The sequence below is a fragment of the Equus quagga genome, chromosome 13, assembly GCF_021613505.1.
Source record: "Equus quagga isolate Etosha38 chromosome 13, UCLA_HA_Equagga_1.0, whole genome shotgun sequence".
NCBI lineage: Eukaryota > Metazoa > Chordata > Mammalia > Perissodactyla > Equidae > Equus > Equus quagga.
Window position 1 is genome coordinate 4,633,179 of NC_060279.1, and position 23,372 is coordinate 4,656,550.

The following is a 23,372-nucleotide window of genomic DNA, read 5'->3' on the forward strand; positions in this document are numbered from 1 at the left end:
AAATTTTGCTGACCATTTAGAAACACAATTTTATAGACTATGCAATTTAAAAATAAAATATAAAGACACTCAAGGAAGAAGAAAGGCTGAGAATGTAAAGTCAGGAATCCAGGTTTTATATTCTTAGGTCAATTGTACGTCCTTCATATTCTTTCTGCCTTTTTTTTTTTTTTTTTTTTTTTACCATCTGTTAACTGCTGTCTCCCAGATAGAATAATAATAGCTGAAACCTTGAGATGTTTTTGTTGTTACTTTGAAATTCCTGGATGAATCAATTTTGTATTTATTATTTTATTCATTCAATAAACCCGTGACACTGTGGTGGATGCTGGTGATATAAGGATGATGAAAACACAGCCTCCATGAGCTCTCAATTTAGTGGGATACACAGACACACATAAATAATTACAACACAGTAATTGCAATGATAGCGCTTTGCATAGGCAGTGGGAGTATTAGGGGCTCCTAAGCTAATCTGAGGAGGGGAAGAATCACGTTTTTATACTTCTTGGTTTGTGACACAGTATCATTGTTGATTCATGTTTGTCTCCTTTTCTTTATTCATTTAATAATATCATAAGTACCCATGAACCCACCATCCAACCCAAGAACCTAGACTACTAGGAACTTAAATCTACCAATATCCTCCCTATTCTTTCCCCTTGCCCACCATACCAGTGGTAACCACTCTCCTGAATGTTATGTTTATCATACCTTGCTTTAAAAAGCAAAAAGTTATCATGTAAACATAATGATCATATAAACATATCATAAAACATTTAATTTGTTTTACCCACTTTTGAACTTTACAAGAAAGGATATCATACTGGATATGGAACTGGGACTTGCTTGCTTTTTTTTTTCAGTTGACATATGTTGTTAAGATTCCTCCATGTTGTTATGTATAGCTGTTGCTCAGTTTTACTGCTATATTAAAATCCCTTGTATGACTATACCATAATTTATGCTTTTTCCTGCTAATGAGTATTTAGGTTGTTTCCAGTTTTTGCTATTATTAGCAGTGTTGCTTTTAGCCTCCTTGAGTTTTTCTTGGGTACATACATAATGGATTATTTAATTTTACAACAGTTCTCAAATTGTTTTCCAAAGTGGGAGTGTAAATTAGTACAGTCACTAGGAATCCCATTGATCCGAATCTTCTCTAATACCTGATATTGCTGCATTTTTTATTTTGCTTATTAATTAGTATACATGGTCTTGATTTTCATTTCTGTATTTGCAAAATGAGATTATGCATCTCACATATGTTTTTTAGCCATATCTAGTTTTCTCCTGGGTTGTTTTTCTTTTCTATGTTGATTTATAGGAGTTCTTAATATATTTTGATACTAATCTATCATTTATAAGTGTGCAAATATTTTTCCTGGTTTGGTTTTTATTTTTTTTTAAGCTGTCTTTTGAGCAACGCTTCTTAATTTTAATCTTGTTGAATTTCATCAGTCTTTTGTACTTTCTTTTAAGAAATCTCTACCTGCCCTGGAATTTAAAAAATTAAAAATTTCCTTTCAAAGTTCTCTTTCAACATTTAAGTTATTAATCCATCTAGACTTGATTTTTTTGTTTCTGATATATATGTGTACCCTCCCCCAGCCCATTTAGATAGACCTCTTTTCTCTCCTGTGTGATATTACAAAGTTCCTTATGAACACAGGTCTATTTCTGGACTCTGTTTTGTTCCATTGGACAATTTGTCTGTCTCTCCCTTGGTACCATACTCTTGTAATTACTCTAGCTTTATAATACATTTTAATATCTCCTAAAGCAAGTCCCTTCTCTTTTTCCTTCTTTAGAAGGATCTTGGCTATTCTTCACCCTTTTTATAATCAACTTTTTAAGTTCCACAACTGAGTCATCAGAACATGAGTATAGTTGTAATAAACATATAAATAAATTTGGAGGAGGATTGATTATCCTTACAATATTGTTATCTCTACATTTATTTAGGTCTTTTTAAAATTTCTTTCAGTAACATTTCATAATTTTCTACAAACAGGTTTTGCACATCTTTCTTTAACTTATTTATAGACACCTTCATTTTTGTTCTGTTGTAAATGCATTCCTTTTAAATTTTATATTATCTTAATTGTTTGTTGCTGGTATTTAGAAATGCAGTTGACTTGTATATTGATCTTATATCCACCTAAATGTTCTTCCATTATTTCTATTAATTGGCATGTAAATTCCTTTGAGTTTTTTATATAGACAGTCATGTCATTGCAAATAGGGGTTTTCTTTCTTCCTTTCCATTCTCATTGTTTTCTTATTGTACTAGTTAGTAATAATAGTAGGAATCACATCTTGCTCCTGTTTGGAAAAGAATGCCTCCGTTGGTTGATAGTCTTGCCGCGCATAATGCCGTTTGGGTCAGTGATGGGCCACATTTATGACAGTGGTCCCATAAGATTAGTACTATATAGCGTAGGTGTATAGGCTATACCATCTAGGTTTGTGTAAGTACAGTGTATGATGTTCGCGTGACAGAATCGTCTGATTTCTAAGAACGTTCCCCGTCATTAAGTGATGCGTCATTCTAGTTACTCCTGCTTTCCTTTGATCAGTGTTAGCATGGTATATTTTCCTCCATCCATTTACTTTTAATCTATATGTGTCTTTATATTTAAAGTGGGTTTCTTGTAGACGTGGTCATATTTTTTGATCCATTCTGACAATCTCTCTTTTAATTGGTGTGTTTAGACTATTGACATTGAAAGTGATTATTGATATAGTTGGATTAATGTCTACCATATTTGTTGCTGTTTTCTATTTGTTGCTCTTGTTCTTTGTTCCTTGTTTTGTCTTTCACTCATTTTCTGCCTTTTGTGCTTTTAATTCAGCATTTTATGATTCCATTTTCTTTTTGTTAGCATATGTTATACTTCTTGTTTTATTTTTTTAGTGTTTGCCCAAGAGTTTGCTATATACTCTTACAGCTAATCAAGGTCCACTCTTCCAATAAGGCTATACCACTTCACAGGCAGTGTGAGTACCTTTAATAACAAAATCCTAATTCCTTCTTTCCATCCCTTGTAGCATTGCTGTCATTCATTTCACTAATATATAAGCATACATAAGCATATATATATATAAGATATATGCATAAGCCTGTATAATGGAGTACATTGTTGCTATTATTATTTTGAACAAACTTATCTGCTAGATCAGTTAAGATAAATACGAAAAATAAAAGTTATTGTACGTTCACTTATTCCTTCTTTGATACTTTTCCTTCTTTGATACATGTTTCTGACCTATATTATTTTCCTTCTTTCTAAAAAACTTCTTTTAACATTTCTTACAAGGCAGGTCTACTTGCAACAAATTCCCTCAATTTTTGTTTGTCTGAGAAAGCCTTTATTTCTCATTCACTTTAGAAGGATAATTTCATAGGGTACAGAATTCTAGGTTGGTGATTTTTTTCTTCCAACACTTAAAATATTTCACTCCATTCTCTTCTCGTTTTACGGTTTCTGAGAAGTTGGATTTGATTCTTATATTTGTTTATGTAGAGGTAAGATTTTTTTCCCCCCTTGGGCTTCTTTCAGGATTTTTTCTTTATCTTTGATTTTCTGTGTTTTGAAAATGATATGCCAAGGTGTAGTTTTTTTCTGGCATTTATCCTACTTGATGTTCTCTGAGCTTCCTGTATCTGTGGTTTGGCGTCTGATATCAATTTGGAGAAATTCTCAGTCGTTATTGTTTCAACTATTTCTTCTAGTCTTCTCTTTCTCTCTTCTTCTGGTATTCCTATCTTATATCTTTTGTAGTTAACCCACAGTCCTTGGATATTCTGTTCCTGTGGTGTGTGTATGTGTCTTTGTTTTCTTTGCTCTTTGGTTTTCAAGGACTCTCTTGATATATTGATACATTCTCCAGTTCAAAGATTCTTTTCTCAGCCAAGTCCAGTCTACCAATGAACCCATCAAAGGCTTTGTTCATTTTTGTTAACAGTGTTTTTTTTATATCTAGTATAACTTTTTGGTTCTTTCTTAGGACTTCCATCTCTGTGCTTACATTGCCCATCTATTCTTGCATGCTGTTACTTTACCATTATAGCCCTTAGCATATTAATCATAATTGTTTTAAGTTCCTGGTCTGATAATTCCAATATCCCTGCCATATCTGGTTCTGAGGCTTGCTCCGTCTCCTCAGATTGTGGTTTTTGCCTTTTGGTATGCCTTGTAATTGTTTCTTCATAGCCGTGTATGATGTACCAGGTAAAAGGAACTGCTGTAAATAGGCCTTTAGTGATGTGGTGGTGAGGTGTGGGGGGAGGGCTGGGGGGAGGGGAAGTGCTCTACAGTCCTGGGATTAGTCCTAGCCTTTTAGTGAGCCTGTGCTGCTGGACTGTGAACTTCACAAGTGCTTCTCAGTTTTGCCTTTTCTCCCCACTTAGGTGGGACAGGATGGCCAGAGTAGCTGTGCTGGAGTTGGATATTTCCCTTTTGCAGGTCAGTCAGGCTCTGACAACACCCCAGCAGGTTAGGCTCTGGTTAACTGGTTTCCCCTGAGGGAAGGCCTTGTTAAGAACAGAGGGCTCTGACATATTTCAAAATAGTTCCTCTTCCTTTCTCCCTGCCAAAGCCCAAGGGGCTTTTTTTCTCTGATATTTACTGTGGCAGTCTGGTCTGGCTCCTGGAGGTGCATCTCAGAATATTGTGGCGCCCCTTATGACTGGCTCCCCCTAGAGGGTTATAACTCTCAGGGTCGTCGGCACTGAGCCTGCAGCAGTTTGTCACCCAGTTCAGGTTTCCTGTCCCCAGTCTCTGCTGTGATCAGCAGTGCTTCCCTGTGTGCCCGTCTGTCTGTCCAGTTCTGAGGACAGTGGTTTGCCCTCTGTCCTCCTCTCTCTTGTGGATCCAAGAAGAGTTACTGGTTTTTCAGTCTGTTCAGCTTTTTACTTGTTAGTTCAGAGTGGCGACTTCCAAGCTCCTTACATGTGGAACCGGATTAAACATTCTTTCTCTTCCTGCGATCCACCTAACTTGATCCTGATGTATTACTATCTTTTTGATACATTGTTGGATTTGGTTTGCTTGTGCCGACTGAAATAAAGAGGCTAGGTGATCTTAGGGAAGGAGTTGATTTAATAATCAGCATGAGGAGTTTGAACCCCGGGCAAACAGTTCCACAGAGTGCTCTGATGGAGCTGCTCCAAGCAGGGGGAGGTTACGTGCAGTTCATCTCTCTTTCACAAACAGTGCACGTGTAGGGCAGAGCAAAAGAAAAAAGCTTACAACTAGATTTTATATATGTCAAAAAAAGGGATAGAGTACATCTTGGCATTTCTCTAGATGATAAATTGAAGGTAACATAAACGAGAATTTCTTGGTTATACATCAAACAAGTTCAGAGATGCTAATGTTATCTATGTGTGGAGCGAGGCAAGGACCAGGGTTGTTAATTATTCCCTCAGTCCCTAAGAAGTGCAGCTGGGAAATGCGAGAGCAGGTACCCTTTATCTTTTTCTCTTGTGGATCTGTCCAGCTGGCATTTGCAGTCATGAAAGGAGGGGTTGCAAGGTCATTTTGACACAGCTGAAGATGGCCTGCACAGCTGCTCCATAGCACAGCATGGATCTTATTGTACTGACTTAGAGCCCATGCAGCTCGCTGCCAGATGCGCCTGTTAGACCGGGGTGGGTCCCCAAAATCTGTCCACACTTACATTTTGTGAAGGATTTTTGCATCTATATTCTGAACAAATTTCTTTTCTTATGTTCTCATGATCCTGTTTTTGGTAAAAAATTAAAGTAGCCTCAGAGAATGAGTAGAAAAATATTTCCTCTTTTTCTTGTCTCTGGCAGAGTTTGTATAAGATTGAGATGATCTTTTCTTTGAAGGTTTAGTAGAGCCCACCTATAAAACCATCTGCACCTGGCGTTTTCTTTTGGGGATGGTTTTGAAGTATTATTTCAATTCTTTAATATAGTCCTACGACGGACTATTAGATCTCTCTCTTTCTTTAGTCAGTTTTAGGAGATTTATTTTAATTTGTCAACTCAACTAAATTTTCAGATTTTATCATATTTTTTGTCTTTTTAATTTCTGCTATGTCTTTAGTTATAGCCACCTTTTTTATTCATAATATTATTTACTTGAATCCCCTTAATTTTTTCTTCATCATCATGGCAAAACCCTATATTGTTACTCTTTTCAAAGAAGCAACTTTTGGCTTTGTTGATCCTCTCATATATGTTAACCTTCTTGTTTTCTGTTTCTACTTTTTTCTCCCTTTATTATTTCCTTTCTTCTGTTGTCTTTGAGATTATTTTGTGGTTCTGTTTTTAACTTCTTAAATTGTACTCATTCAGCCTTTTTTCATTAACGCCTCACTTGTGGTCAGAGAACATGGTTGGTGTTAGACACGTTCTTTGAAAAAGATTTTGTACAGATTGGCTTTGTGGCCTTCATAAATTTGTCACTGTTTCATGTATGCTTCAAAAGAACATGACTGTAATTTTTAATGTAGAATTTTCTATGTGACCATTAGATCAAAACTGTTAATTATGTTCAAATCATCTATATTTTTTATTTTTTTGCCAGCTTGACTTATGTAATAGAGAGGTGTATTGAAATCTCCACTATAATGTTGGATTTATCTAATGCTCCTTGTAGTTCTATCAATTTCTTTTTTAATGCATTTTGAAGCCACTTTTATTGGGTGCATATATGTTAAATTGTTTCTTCCTCATAAATTGAACTTATGTAGAAATGCTCTCTATCCTTAATGTGGCTTTTTATCTAAGTCTGTTTTGTCTGATATTAATGTAGCTGTGCCACCTTTCATCTGATTAGCATTTGCACAGTATCCTTTTGCTTGAAACCTTTCCTTGTCCTCAATGCTTTAGATATGTCTTGGACAATCTCTGTTTTTCTCCATTGGAGAATTTAATCTACTTAAATTTATAATCATTATGGCTGTATTTGGACTTGTTTCCAACTTTTTATTCAAATTATCCTGTTTTACTTAGATTTTGTTTTTTACTTTCTTGTCTTTTAGGATTAAGTTTTTTGTCCTTTTTCTTTTTTTTGGTTTTGTTTTTTCCTTTATATTATTTTTTTTCCTCCATTGAGTTGGAATTTATTCTCTTTATTACTGTTATTTTATTGTTTACTTCTGAAATTTTCCATGCTTATTTAACTTTATAATGCCTTCTGTGAATTTTAAATTGTCTGCCAAATTAGCATGATCTGTCTTAAAAGAATTAATAACATTCTCGAAAAAAAACTTTGCAAATAGGCTTTTAATAAATTTTTATATGTATGTATCATTTTAATTTTCTTTTGATTTGCAAAGTAATAAAGTACAAATTTATCATTTTCAGTGACCTGTATTCTTCCAGTGTTTCTAATAACATATCATCTAGGAACGTTGTTTCAATGTATTCATTCTAAATTTCTTCATTTCTTTAGAACTGTTAGCTGAGTTGGACGTTACCTAAGTGTATATATAGGTGTGGCATCTGCTGTCACTTTTTATCTTCTAGTTTTTTTGTGTATGTGTGAGGAAGATTGGCCCTGAGCTCACATCTGTAGCAGTCTTCCTCTGTTGTCTGTGGGACATCAACACAGCATGGCTTGACGAGCAGTGCTAGGTCTGCACCTGGGATCGGAACCTGCAAACCCCCAGCCGCCGAAGCAGAGCACACGAACTTAAGCACTATGCCACAGGGCTGGCCTCTTTATCTTCTATTTTGAAATTTGTGCACTTGAAGCTTTTTCTCTTTATGAGATAATTTTCCTACAGTGGGATAGTGGTAGGTGCCCCAATCTTTGATCTAAACTGTTCAATACAAACTGCATAACTTGAGATCTAAGAGTTTAAAATTATTCTTTATTAGGATGATTAAGCCAAATAAACATTAAGCAGTAAATTAGACCATATTCTAGAGCACATTTTAAATGAAATGAACATTTATGATTTATTACCATCCTAATTCTTAATTACTGTCACCTCATTACTTATTCAGCTTTAATTTGCCCACACATCATGTTTTGAATGATTGGAGCTTCCATCTAAATTTTTAATTTGTCATTTAAGTTCTTTTTCCATTTATAGTTCCTAAGGCCTTTGGCTTATCAACAAGGTTATTTCTATTTCCTCTTCTACTTGATACTCTACTTTCTTAGCAAAAGAGTTTTTTCTTTATTGGTTTCTTTTAATCACATATTTTAAAAATTATTTTATTAAAGTCATATGGGCTTATAAAATTGTATAAATTTCGGGTGTACAGTATTGTCTTTCGGTTTCTGTGTAGACTGCATTGTGTTCCCCACCGGTAGTCTAGTTTTTATCTGTCACCATGCATGTGCTCCTTTACCCCTTTGACCCTCTCCCCACCCACTTCCCCTCTGGTGACTGCCATTCTGTCTGTTTTCCTTATCTATGTGTTTTTTGTTTGTTTATCTTCCACATATGAATGAAATCATGTGGTATTTGTCTTTCTCTGTCTGTCTGATTTATTTCACTTAGCATAGTACCTTCAAGATCCATCCATGTTGTTGCAAATGACCGGATTTTGTCTTTTTTTTTTATGGCTGAGTAGTATTCCTTTGTGTGTGTGTACCACATCCTCTTTATCTGTTTGTCTGTTGATGGACACTAGGGTTGCTTGGGTATTGTGAATAATGCTGTGATGAACATAGAGGTTGCACATGTTTTTGAAATATTGATTTCATGTTCTTGTGTGTGTGTGTGTGTGTGTGTATGTATGTGTGTGTAGTGAAGAAGATTGGCCCTAAGCTAACATCTGTTGCCAGTCTTCCTCTTTTTGCTTGAGGAAGATTGGCCCTGAGCTAACATCCATGCCAATCTTCCTCTATTTTGTATGTGGGACACTGCCACAGCACAGCTTGATGAGCAGTGTGTAGGTCCACACACAGGATCTGAACCCACGAACCTCGGGCCACTGAAGTGGAGTGCACGAACTTAACCACTTCACCACCAGGCCAGTCCCAGTTTCATGTTCGTTGGAAAAATACCCAGTAGCGAAATAGCTGGATCATATGCTATTTTTATTTTTAATTTTTTTAGTTAAATCACATATTTTTAATGATTCAATGTGTTCTTTTCTCTTTTCTTCCACTTTAAAAAAAATAAAGGTCCAACTATATTAATTATGTTTCTTTTGAGAGCATTTGAACTCTCAGCTCTTCCCATTCTCATCTCCCAACCAGAAAGAGACTGTTCAGAGTAAACTAAACATGTCAGCTTTCTGTCTGGAAGTTTCTAACTATATGAGACTTAAAAATTTATGTGTAGACTCTTTTTTAGCTATACATAGCATAGAATAAAGTTTTTAAAACACTTTTTAAATAAGCCTACATATTTTATAGTATACCATTTTATTTTATGAAAAATAAAATACCTTTTTATTATAAAAGTGGAAGTACACAATTGTTATATAGGTTTTGTTAAGTGTTATTATTAACAATTTGAGGGGAAAAAACAATTTGGTGTCTGGTTTTCTAGACTCTTTCTATACATATATACAATTTTCCACCTATGAATTATTCTGTAACCTTTGTTTTTTATTCAGCAGTATAATGCTGACATTTTTTCATGTAGTTGCTTATGGATCTTCCTTATCCTTTTTAATGGTGGCATAAGTATTTCAATGTATGGATAGACCATAACTTATTTAACCTATCCTTTCTATGTGAACATTTAGATTATTTCCAGTTTTTCTCAATTATACTACTGCAGTGAATATATACACACACACACGTATATGTATATTTGCATATTTGGTTTTCTACAGTATACGTTTTTTAAAAGTAAAATTGCTGGGTCAAAGTTAAAATGTTTTAAATTTTAATAGGTATTATTTAATTTCTCCTTAAGAATGTGTTGTACTTGAACTCTAATATATTGATATCAGGAGTGTAAATTAGAGCAACCACTTTGGAAATTGTTTGGGAGTATCTACCAAAGCTGAACATATGCACATACTGTGGTCCAGCAACTCCACTTCTAGGGTTATACCTCACAGAAATATGTGCATATGTTTGTCAGAGACATGAACGGATGTTGATAGCAGCACTATTTCAGTAATGAAAAACTGTAAACAAGCCACTATCTGCCAACAGTTGAATGGCTCTTCTATAAATACTAGATTATATTTATACAAAGTAGTACTCTAAAGAGGATGGACTACAGCTAAATAAAACAACATGGATGAATCTTAAAAACATAATGTTGAGCTGAAGAAGCTAGACACAAAAAATATATATCATATTATTCCATTTAGTTAATGTTCACAAACAGGCAAAATTAATCCATGATGTTAGAAGTCAGTGGTTTCCTCTAAGGGGAGAGTAATGACAGGAATGGAATCCTAGGAGACTTCTGGAATTCTGGTTAATGCTGTTTCACAATACTGATGCTCATTACATGGGTGTGTTTCATTTGTGAAAATTCATTGAGTTACACACTTAGGATCTCATACCTTCCTATACACGTGTTCTACTTCAATGAAAAGTTCACAGTGAAAGAGTATGCTTTTTATCTGTAAAACCGCTTTCAGGCTCCTACCAGTCATGCCCATTCGCCCTGAGCTAACATCTGTTGCTAGTCTTCTTTTTGCTTGAGGAAGATTCTGCCTGAGCTAACATCTGTGCCAGTCTTCCTCTATTTTGTATGTGGCCCGCTGCCACAGCATGGCTGCCAGTGAGTGGTGCAGGTCTGCACCTAGGAACTGAAGCCAGGCCACCAAAGCCTAGCATGCCAAACTTAACCACCAGGCCATGGGACCAGCTCCCAACCTAAAAATCTTTTTAATCTGATAGACATGCAAAGAGATCAGTTTGTTGCTTTATCTTTCTTATTAGTGAAATTGAGCATCTTTTCTGTATATTTATTAACGTTCATTTCTTCTGTGATTTCCCTAGTCATGTCCTTTGCCTATTTTTCTGTTATAATGTTCATTTTTCTTTCAATTTGTAGACTTTTTATATGTTTTGGATTTTTTCGTCTATTTTTCTCTTTTTTTTTTTTTTCACTTTTCCTTTTTCTCCCCAAAGCCCCCCAGTACATAGTTGTATATTCTTCGTTGTGGGTCCCTCTAGTTGTGGCATGTGGGACGCTGCCTCAGCGTGGTTTGATGAGCAGTGCTATGTCCGCACCCAGGATTCAAACCAACGAAACACTGGGCCGCCTGCAGCAGAGCGCGTGAACTTAACCACTCGGCCACGGGGCCAGCCCCTCTTTCGTCTATTATATGTCAAAATATAATGTTTTAAATAACAAATGCAAACTAACAAACTTAAGTAATATCATGTGTTAGTAGGAGTTTCTTCTAATAATTAAATCAGTCTTAAAAAGAACCTGTTCTTGAGTCTCCAGCTCTGTTACCGACCCAGTTCTTAGAAAAGTAAAATCTGCCTCATTAGTTGCAAGTCTCTGCTCCACTGTGGAGCCCATGTAGACAAGATTCTATTTGAAGACCTTGTTGTACTGCATGTATGTTAATATTTATTCTCTTTTTCTTGACTATCTGTACTCCACTGTGGAGCCCATATAGAATAGATTCTATTTGAAGACCTTATTTATTGCATGTATGTTAATATTTATTCTCTTTTTCTTGACTAGTCTGTTCTTTGCTGGGAAGATCTTTAAACAAAATCTCAAAACATAAGTTTATCCACTGCTGTCATTTGTTACCCTTAGTTTCTTTTGGGTTCTCTTTATGCCTTTACATTTCCTAATATAGAGAGAAGGAGAAATAACATTGACTAGGATTTGTTTTATTCGTAGTAAATTGCACATGAATTTTGTCTGTATTATGTTTTTATAAGATAGCCCTTTAAAAACCAGTGTGCCGCATGCTATTTCCTTTACTCTCTCAACGAGTTCCAAATTTCTAAGTGATCTCTTAACTAAAACATTTTGTTTTAGTAACTCAACTAGTCTGATGTAGTCTCACTGTTGTGTCTGCCTTTTTATGCTTTTGGTTGGGGGTGCCTTATTGAGATAATGATTCGTTTAAATATTTTCTAGACTTACTGTATTTTAATGTTACTTATTCTCATTCTGTAGTGGCCTGTGAATGTTCTTTATTTATTTTTGTTTTCTCTTTTAATACGTAATTCATAGACGCTCTGCTGTTGCCCGCATTCAGGAGTTCTTCAGGCGGAGAAAGGAAAGGAAAGAAATGGAAGAATTGGATACTTTGAATATTAGAAGGCCACTAGTAAAGATGGTTTATAAGGGCCATCGCAACTCCAGGACAATGGTACCAAATGCTCATGGCATTCTTTGGAGAACTTGTAGTCTCAGAAAATGAATGTTTTTTCTGTAATAATGATCTTCATATAGTGTCAGTGTGATTCCAAAATAACATTATGTACCTTCACAGTATGTCTCTATCTTCATTTTAGTCCTGTAATATGTTGTGAAAGACCATTACTTTGTACAAGAAAACTCTACCCTACTGAGGAAATATTGTAGAATTTAAAAAATTTCTGCTTGTACAAGTAACCATTGCTTCTTTTTTGCTGTCTCACACTGGCTGTCTACCTTCCTAGTTTTTTTAGCTCATATCAGCACCCTTTGTGGGTTTTGGAGAGCAGGATTTAGATATATGAAATCCAGGTTCATTGCGAAACGGGTTAATTATAACCCTTTTAAGATTGACAGGTGGTTTGTTTTAGTCCACTTTGTCTCTCTAGACCTTAATTTCCTCATCTATGAAATAAGAACAGAGGAGATGATCTCTAAGATCTTTTCAGGTCTTTACAATCCACAAGTCTGTACACCCAATGCAGTATTAATTATTTACTGAGAGTCTTGCAAGATGATTAGTATAACTGTTACTCTGAACCATTCATATCTAGAAAGTGTTGTTCTCATATATTCATTGAGTTATCAAAAAAGTATCTACAGAATCGGTTTTCGTCTGCTTTCCTCAGGGTCTAGGCCACAAGTTACTTTTGGGGTGGGGAGATAATTAGCTCTCTGTGTAGAAATCGTTGGTAGTAACAGTTTAATCATTCTGAAAAGAATACTTAGTATTAATAGAAGTAACCAATTTACATTTCTTCATTTTGCTGATTCAACTTTTGGATGAAAATAGTTAGGGGTAGGAATGAAAATGAAAGAGAAGCGAAGTAAATGTAACAGTAGCTCCAGGGAGCAACAAAACTGGCTCCGCTCTTTTGCTTTGCCAAAAACAGCAAAGTGGAAGCTGCAGATAAAATGATTGAAAAAATCCTGATCTGAGGCACAGAGATTTTTGATGTTCATTCATATGCATCCGTTGAAAAATGTCATCATAACCATTCCAGTAGATCATATTCTTTTGTCTCATTGCGTCATAAAAGTAAATAGGTTTATATCTTTCCTTCTCAATTGTGAGAGCTTCAGATAGCTAATGAAAAGATTGGTACTTTTTGTCTTTTGTCATAAAGCAAAATACAAAAGGGAAACATTCATTTTTTCTGTGACTTGTCTTTATTATCTTGTAAAGCTAAAATGGAACCGTTTTTGGAAAGTTCAACAACATATATATATAAAATTTTCATTATACTGTCCAAAACCCAGCAACCTCATTCATTCATTTGGCAGTTACTAATTCAGCACCTGTGTGTGCCAGGTGCCATCTCAAGCACTATACTGAACAAAGTAAATCCCTGTCCTCGGGGGGCTTTTCATTACTTATTGCCATGTCACCCCTGCGAATAAATCTCTACAGGGCTTTTAAGATACAAAGATTTTAAGACAAAGATTCTCTTCAATTTTTTATTTTATTATTTTCTAAAGCAATTAACTTTTTAACTTGAGAATAGAATAAATCTTTGTTTTGATACCTTTGATTTCAATTTTCTTATAATTTCCTCTTTTAAAATCCGTAGATCAAAGAAGCCAATTTCTGGGGTGCTAACTTTGTAATGAGTGGCTCTGACTGTGGCCACATCTTCATCTGGGATCGCCACACTGCTGAGCATTTAATGCTCCTGGAAGCTGATAATCACGTGGTAAACTGCCTGCAGCCACATCCGTTTGACCCAAGTAAGATGACCTTTATAAGACAAGGGCTAGCAATCAGGAGTGTGATTCCTCAGCTCCAAGTTTTTTCTAGTTGTTACTCTAACAGTAATCCAGATTATCCTAGTAGGTAGCCACTAGAGCCAATTATAGCTCTACTTCGGTTTAAAACAAAACCCCCCTATAACCTGCTTTTGGCAGAAAGTATGGGGAAATGGGTTAAAGAGTTTACTCCTAATATTTCTTCTAAGTTTTATTAACTGTAAGAGGTTCAGCCAGCTGAACCTTTCACTACTTAGCTAAATTGCACCTCCAAACCTTTTTTAGTCTTCACATGTCTGAATTTACTTACCAGAACAAAGGCTTGCTCTTGCCTTCAGTTTGAAATTGCCCATGTTTCTCATAAAAGAGCAATGACTAAAAGAAATTTGAGTGATTTCAAGATGATCTTAAAATTATGTTCAAGGGTAACTTTTAGGACATCTTCAAAATAATATTCTCAGTTAACAATTAAATGTATCAGTACAATTTCCTTTCCAGCTCAATTTTTCGGTACATGTGCATATATACAGACGTGTGTGCATATATACACACACACATATATTTGTGTGTGTGTATATATGCATGTCTTCAATAAGTGGCATGTTTCTAAGCTTTATATTAATATCTGCATTTTATTTCTAGTTTTAGCCTCATCTGGCATAGATTATGACATAAAGATCTGGTCGCCACTAGAAGAATCAAGGATTTTTAACCGAAAACTTGCTGATGAAGTAAGATTTTTATTATACTTATTATGGACCATATTTCACTGTGTTCCTGAAATGCTTTCTTAAGAAGAATCGAGGCAGCTCGTTATTAGTTGGTAACATAAAACAAGTTAATACAGTTAAGGAGGTCAAATTTTAAGAGAAAGGAAAATCAAGATAAACATGCCTATAATGCTAGGGAGGTAAAAATTGAAATAGTATTTTGCTAATTAGAATATTGATTATTTGTAATACCAGATGAAGTGTTTTGTAGTTTAAAAAAAATAGGTGGACTGTGCTTATTGCAATGAAGAATCATTAAAAAAACCTTTGTCCTTTTAAGAAAATAGTTTTACTGTAGCTGTCTTCCAGAATAATAGCCAAATAGGTAGCAGAACAAATGACTGGAGAATCTTCTCCTTTATTATTATATTTTAAGATTTCCTCAGTTTCTTTTTAGATCAATAGTTTTCAAACTGAGTTCTGTGAAGTTCTAGGTTTTCTGTGGAATTGGGAGAGGGAAGGTGGATGATAGGAAAGCTTAACTCTGGGCCTTTCCTCCCCAACTTCAAACAGCATTCTTACTTGAGGGTTTCCATAGAAGATTTCTTATGAACATAAGGGTCCATTGCATTAATCAGCTACTAACTAATCGCTGAGCTTCTGTGGGTAGGTGAGTACAGCTCAAACTGATGCTCTGGCCTCTTAAATAAGAGCCCATTGCTAAAAATATTAGTAAGTTGGAAAACCAGTACTCTAGACCAAGGTTGTGTGTGTTCACAGCACAATTGCCACATGTACTTTCACTCATTTAATACACATTTATAAAACACTTGGTGTATCTCAGGCACAGTGCTGAGTTTAAAAAGATAAACCCTGCCCTCAGAGCTTATACACTAGTGGGAAAGACAGGCATAAACAGACAGCTAGAATATATTGTGGTCATTGCCAGAGATGTACACATAGTGTTTTGGAAGCACATAGAAAGGAACAGCTGTGCTTGTAAATGGAGTGGATGGGATGGGGAATTTTTCACAGAGGAAATAAGAATTGGACTGAGTTCATCAGGGCAGACGAGTAAAGGAGCATTTGAGATAGAAAGATCAGCGTGTTCCAAGTTATTGTAAGGTAAGCGAGCCATCACTGTGCTGAGACCTAGAGTGCATATAAGAAAGTAGCTCCATCGGACTAAAAAGGTAGGTTGGGGCAGGATTGTAAGGGCCCTGTGTGACACCCTAATGAGTTAAAATGTGTTGTGACATTGTTGGGGACCTTTTGATCAGGTTAGCATCTTCTTCTTCCTCTCATGTTTTCCTCTCTTTCTTCCTGTTTTTTCCTTTGCCATGCTCTTTGCTTCTCCTCTTTCTTTTTTCTTTTGCCCATGATTATACATTGGATCCTTGGGTGCTCATGGATATGCATTTAGTCCTGTTCTTGGTACTTAAGATACAATTCATTGTAACTCTTGTCTAAAAGTTTATTTTTCAAGATTACTTTGCCTCAATCAAGGTAACATTTTCTCAAAGGAACCAAGTGACCAAGGGATGAGACTTTAACACCTCTGTCACTGAAAGTATCACTTCTGCTGTAGGGGAAAATGATGAGTGGACACAAAGTAGACTGCTCTGGGAAACAAAGTCCAAGTAAAGATAAATTCCGTGTTGAATGTTTTAAGTAGCCTCACAATTTGACCTTTGTCTTTCTGCCACTTTAAAGAGTAGTGTTCTCTGACCTTACTCCCACAAATGCAAGTTAAATTAATTATTTGGCATTGAGTAGCTTTAACGTGGAAATATAGACAGCATACCTATAAAGAATGATGTAATTCCTCCTAGCACTTGCTAGTTTTTTACCGTTCTCCTAATCTTCAAGGAAGAGGTACGGTTACTATGGCCTTTGACATGGTTGTTTATCTTGCCTCATAGGTTATAACTCGAAACGAACTTATGCTGGAAGAGACTAGAAACACCATTACAGTTCCAGCCTCTTTCATGTTGAGGATGTTGGCTTCACTGAATCATATCCGAGCTGGTAAGAACTGTCAGGGTACTATTAAGATCAGTTTTATATTAGAAAAACCTATTATTATTTAAGATCTGCTTTAAGGGATTTATATAACTTCCTTAAATCACAAAGTGAAGGCAGCTTAACTTCTGAACTAGGAGTTCTGTGAACTCTTGATTTTAGTGCAGTAACTTATTTCCTCATGGGCCCAATTTATTAAAAAGTGTCAAAATGAAAAGACAGAGACGCTTGAAAACTTTTATCAGCTGCGCTTTTCCTCAGAGTGGAGGATCACACCATAAACCCTAAGATATGGTATAGTAAGTACCTTTAAAGGTAGATTTGGGCAAAATTGGTCATAGCACAGACAAAAATAAATGTACCATGCTAAGAAGGTTGAAACAGATACCTCAGCATGTTTTCTTCACTATTTTTTGTTTTAGATGATAAACTGTGAGGTTCCGTGCCACAGATACACAGAATGCATATATTACAACCCATTCAAGAGGGAATTGAAGAATCTGTGTTCATAACAATTGAAAAGATTCAGTATCCATTATAAACAAAATATGTTTATCAAACAAGGGTGTTTATCACTGTCACTGATTTCATAAATTAAATTGCTTCCTATGTTTGATACTATCTATCAATTAATACTGACCACCGTTTACAGAGTGCCTGTCATGTGTCAGGCATTATACTGGTCACTTCACAGTTTAGCTCCGATCCTTTACAAAGTAGGTTTTTCTGTAATAACTTACCCCAGATCATGCAACTGATAAATGGTAAAGCCTGAATTTGAAACTAGCTTCTAGCCCTTACTCTGCTTTGACCTAGAAATTTCACTTGCAGGAATACATTCAAGTTATGAATATAATGTGCAGTTTTCTGGGTGAGCTGATCTCAGACTGCGTTTCTAGCTCGTTTACAGCATTCCCTTCTCTATCTGCTCCATCCACTTTGGCCGCCTTTGAATTTTCGTGTACATCCAACTCTCCCACCTCACGATCTTTATGATCATGCTGCCCCCTCCCATTCCCACTCTTTGTTAGGATAATTTCTACTTGTCCTTCAGGTCTATGTTAGAGGTGGATTAAATACCACTTTCTCAGAGAGAGTGGGGAATGGAGAGAAGCATTCCAGGCAAAGAAGAGAGCATATAGCATCTTCACAGTCATGGAGGAGAGAGAGTGTAGCACATCTGAAGAGCAGAAAGAAGCCCCACATGTCTGTAATAAAAGAGCTGAAGAGAAAGTAATCCTCAAATTGTAAATAGTAACTATTATTGGGGAAAGAGTGAAAATTTCAGATGGTCAAAACAAAACAAAACCTGGAATGTAAACAGAAAATGTTAGTAGTCCGACAGAATATTTTTGCAATACTTATTTGGGCTCCCAAGTTATTAAATTAATTACTATTAATATCTTTTGATCCATTTTCTTCAATAACAGTGAGTAACCCTTAAATTCATCCATTTGGATTTCAGATTTGAGGAGGCAGCATGTTATAAAACAAGAAAAACATTTGCCGATTATGATTCCTAAAATTTGCTTGTTTCTTATAGTTTATCTGGTGAATGGCTCTTTGTGAGTTTTCCTGTAGAAAACCAATTTTCTTTTCATTTATGTAAGAATCTGTTTTAAGCAGGTGGTAATGTGGCAATGGTTTGTTAGCTAATAGCTATTATCATCCTCCTTTGGTTTTAGGATTAGATAAGATGTTTTATAATGGATTTCCCTTCTTCCATTTCTTTTTGCCAGTAATCAAAAGGAGACAATTTCTAGTTGCTTTAGTCAACTTAACTCACCTCTTGCTTCTGTTACATAAAAGGCTAGATAGAAAAGGTGCCCAAGAGTTTACATTGCAGCTGCTTTTATCCTTAGAGTCAGTCCACCACCCCTTTCTTCTCCTTCCCTTCAGTATGATAACGTATGCGCATTCAAGGAGAGTCGGTAATGGACTTCAGCCAGTAAGCACAGGCTGGAGCATCCATTTACATCCATTATCCACAAGGCTTCCTGGGAAGTCCAGGGAAGAGATCTGAGACAGCTCCTTCCTTGTAGAGCTGTGACTTTTTACTGAAGGGTGACTTCAAATGCCCTGTAGGGCTTTTTCAAACTACAAATACCTGGGTCCTATGCCCTAAAGATTCTGATTCATTTTATCTGAATAGTGTTTGAGCTTCTCATTTTTAAAAAGCACCCAAAATTATTCCCATGAATACTGCACTCAAGACTTTTAGTCTAGGCCACTTCTTTTTTTTTTTAAGATTTTATTTTTTCCTTTTTCTCCCCAAAGCCCCCCCGGTACATAGTTGTATATTCTTAGTTGTGGGTCCTTCTAGTTGTGGCATGTGGCATGCTGCCTCAGCGTGGTTCGATGAGCAGTTAGGCCACTTCTTGAGATGTAAAGGCAGTTCTGAGATCCCTAGAAGCTTTGATAGGCTTTGGAGAGACAATAATTGTGTATATGGACCATTCTGAACTCTTCTAGAATATTTTAGAATCTGATCAAGTTACTTCCCTGCTTAAAATTCTGCTGTGCCTCCCCACGTTCTTAGGGTCGAGTCCAGAGGTGTTAACATGACTTATAAAACCCCGAAGCATCTCTTGATCTCCTTCCCTTCATACCTGTGGACCTTGACACATGGAAATCTGGATAGCCATAGTGTTCTCCAGGACGGTTCTGTAGAGCCTAGCATAGTGAGCTCACAGTCACTTACCAGTCATGCACAGATTCACTCCATTAGCAAAGTGTGGCAACTTTACTCCAGAATATAACGAATGTTCACTGACCCTTGGTTTCCCTCTTGCCACCGTTGTCCTCACACAGTCTGATCTCCACACAGCAGCCAGAGGCATCTTTTAAAAACATGGGTCAGTAAACTTTTTCTTTAAATGGCCAGATGGTAAATATTTTAGGCTTTGTGGGCCACATGTTTTTTGTTGCAACTCCTCAGCTCTGACATTGTAGCGCAAAGCAGCCATGGATGGTACGTAGATGAATGGGCACGGCTCTGTTCGCATAAAATTTCATTTACGAAACTAGACTATGAGCTGGATTTGCTCACAGGCCATAGTTTGCTGACTCCTTTTTAAAAAGACAAATTGTCAGCCCTGCTTAAAACTCTCAGGGACTCCCCATTGCTCTTAGAGTGAAAGCTAGACTTTGCGTCCTGGTCTTTGAGGTCCTGCGTGACCTGAACCTTGCCAGCCTCTGCCTTCGACTCATTCTGGTTTTCCCCTCACTCACCACATTTTAGCCGGACTGGGCTCTTTTCCCTTCTTCAGACACATCAAGCTTGTTAGCACATTGGGAGCTGTCACTTGCTGTTTCCTCTGCCTAAAAGACTTTGTCCCTGAACCTCCCGTATAATTGAACATACAGTTAGGCCTCAGCTCGAGTGTGACCTCCTTAGAAAAGTCTTCCCTCGTCAGCCACCCAGTGTGAAGTTGCTGCATGTACCTTCTCACACCTTTTTGCTCCCTCAAGTCACTCTCTGTTCATTGCCTTTTTTTTTCCTCAAGTACTTATCATTCTAACTTTTCATTTCTTATTTCTTGCCTTGTTGCAGATTAAAGGAGAAAAACACATTTGTTGTCTGTTTTCCTCCTCTAGAAGATGAGCTCACTGAGAACAGAGACCTAGTTTGTCTCATTCACAGCTGGATATGTAGCTCCTAGGACAGTGCCTAGAACATAACAGTTGCTCAATAAATTGTTTGCTGACTGAATGGGTGAATGAGCTAGTATCAAATTCTAGCTACGATGAGTCTTGCACTTACTCTTTCGTGAAGGATAGCCTGGAAAACAGTACTTTTGTGGAACATACATTTCCTTTGGGGGATTTTTTTTCTTATCTGCTTACTGCCCCTCAACCCCCGCAGCAAACTTAATATCTCTTCATGTCCTATTTTCTCCAACCAAAAATAATTTCCTGAAGAAATATTTCTAATAGAGAATAAAAGGAACCTTTCCACAAATGTAAACTTTATTTACAAAAGCAATTTGGCATTGTGTGCTTTTGAAAACAGTGGGTATAGCCTTATTTCCATTTTTCATTTAAAGGAACAGTGTTCCTCCTATCTCCTTGGGCCATAATTGCAACCAGAGATTTGTGAAAGCGTTGAACTGCTTCCCAAGTTTACCACCTCAGCAGCGCTTCATGAACAAAAGATTCGCTTAATTTGTTCTTGGAAATTGGGTTTACAGTCTGAGAGACATGACTCTGCAGCAGTTGAATGAGTTGGATTTGAGAAAAGAACTATTCTGCCCTCTTCCTCATTCCAGAAGCCACTATCACCTGTTCCGTGACCTAAATCAGAGACTCTTGGCCCTCACTTGTCCCCTTATGGCTTGCTTTGGACGCAGCAGAATTCTGACATCTACTGTAAACTGATTTAAAGGCTGTGATGTTTCTTCTTAACCCTTATGTCCCCACCTTCATTCGTAATGTGACAACCAAAAAGACTTTGCGTAAGAACCCTACACACTTTGAAATAGGCTGACACTGCTTCCTTGTGCTCCACTGATATGACAGAAGAGGTTTGTTGAGTATGGTCAGTCGTATCCAGGATTCCCGTGCATGGTAATCTGCTTCAGCAGGATAGCAACGTCATGGTTTGTTCTCTCAGGAAAGGCTATCACACAATAAAAATACTAACACCCCTTAGCCTTTTATTGGTCAGAAATTCCTCCACCGTGTTTAGATTCCTTAGTGATCTATGAAGATCAAAATCTTACTTTGTTCATTTATTTTACAAATGTGTATTGAACACTTATTATAATAGCTAAAATTTGTATAATTCAGGAGACAAATCATATACACAAGGATTATCTCATTAGTGTGACTCTGAAATGGAGTTGGCATAGAGAGGGTTTAATCTAATTCACTTGGACAGTTAAACATGTAGTCCCTTCTCTACGCCGTTCTTGGTGGTGCTTAGGATCCAGTGGGAGTGTTTAAGCTTTCTGTGTAGAGAATAAGTAAAACCTCAGAACTCAGTCTTCTCTTGCTGTTGACAGTGGAATTGAACTGTCCCCCTATGTCTAACCTTAGTATTTTCCACGTTACATTGGGGAAATGTCTGTGGCAGAAAGGGTTCCATTCTAGTGGCAGCAGTAATTTCATACTCTTTCCTGCTTTGTATACTTTAACGTAACGTATCTTGTCTTAGTAAAACTTCCCTTCATTTGTTCAACAAATCTTCGTTGAAAATCCTGTACTAGGCCCTGAGGATGTCGAATAAAAAGAACTCGTACCCTCCCAGCGGCTCCCAGTTGAGTCTGCAGGGAGCCGCAGACAAGCGCTTCCTGCACTTAGGGTCGTCGCAGTGAGGCTCACACGAGATACTCTGGAACAGGCTGGATGTCCGTATACATCTAGAAAAGTTTCCCCGAGGGGATGATATTTGTATTGAGATGAGTAAGCAGAGCCTTTCTAGCTGAAGAATTGGGCGAAAGTGTGCCAGGCCGAGGAACAGCCAGTGTAAATCCTGAAAGCGTGAGAGAACATGCTGTTCTCACTCACCACGCTCGTCATTGTGTGTTAACTCGAGTGTTTAATCTAGATAAACTCTTGCGGGCAGAGACTGGGTCTATTTTGGTCACCGTTGTATCCTCAGTTCTTGGCACAACACCTGGAATATAGCAAATATTTAATTGTGAAAGTCTTTTTACAAACACATACACAGATCTTCAAGAACGGTCCCCAGGTTCTCTCTCGCGCAGCTGTCCTCACTCCTCTTGGTGACGCGACAGTCGGCCTCAGACTCCCAGACCCCAGAGAACAGTGTGAAAACTGCTGTAGTGGACCGCAGCATAGCGAGATCTTTAGGGTTTTTCTTTTTAATTTTCATGTTTAGAATTGCATGCATGTTCAAATTTAATAGTGCCGTTTCCTTGACTTTTTTTATTTGCCTCAAGAGGCACAAAATAACTCGTTTACATACAGTGGTGAACTGATTTTTACATGATGATGTGTTGAATTGTTTACATTTTAACTAGTTTTAAATAAAAGACATTGAAGTTTATTTTAATTGTATTACTAAAAATATTTCTTTTTGTGAGGTGAGTCTGTCTGTGTTTTCCAGACCGCTTGGAGGGCGACAGATCTGAAGGCTCTGGACAGGAGAATGAAAATGAGGATGAGGAATAATCGCCTCTTATTGGCAAGCACTTAAATGTTCTAAAATTTGTATAAGACATTTATTATATTCTTTTCTTTACAGAGCTTTAGTGCAATTTTAAGCTTATGGTTTTTGGAGTTTTTCCCTTTTTTGGGATAACCTAACATTGGTTTGGAATGACTGTGTGCATGAATTTGGGGGAGTGTGTAAAACAAAACTAGCAGAATGTTTTAAAAACTTTTTGCCATGTATGAGGAGTGCTAGAAAATGCAAAGTGCAATATTTTCCCTAACCTTCGGGTGTGGGAGCTTGGGTCAATGTTGAAGAGTAATTTTCATTATAGTGAAAATGTTGGTTCAGATAAATTTCTACACTTGCCATTTGCATGTTTGTTGCTTTCTAATTAAAGAAGTTGGTTGTTTTAAGATACCCTGAATTTGACTTTTTATTTAACGCTGTGTTACCTTGACCCACGTTTTCCAGTCTTT

At 36.7% G+C, this 23,372-nt stretch overlaps 1 protein-coding gene across 9 annotated transcripts in view; it reads left to right on the forward strand.

Moving 5' to 3' along the window:
• DCAF6 (DDB1 and CUL4 associated factor 6) overlaps window positions 1-23,320 on the forward strand; it is a 146,937-nt gene extending 123,617 nt beyond the window's left edge. For all 9 annotated transcript variants that reach the window (XM_046681511.1, XM_046681516.1, XM_046681517.1 and 6 more), the window contains 5 exons: window positions 12,115-12,253; window positions 13,872-14,028; window positions 14,689-14,777; window positions 16,679-16,784; window positions 22,849-23,320. In XM_046681511.1, coding sequence (XP_046537467.1) covers window positions 12,115-12,253; window positions 13,872-14,028; window positions 14,689-14,777; window positions 16,679-16,784; window positions 22,849-22,913 — 556 coding nt within the window. In that variant the 3' untranslated portion in view covers window positions 22,914-23,320. The remainder of the gene's footprint in view (window positions 1-12,114; window positions 12,254-13,871; window positions 14,029-14,688; window positions 14,778-16,678; window positions 16,785-22,848) is intronic.
• Window positions 23,321-23,372: the final 52 nt, after the last annotated feature.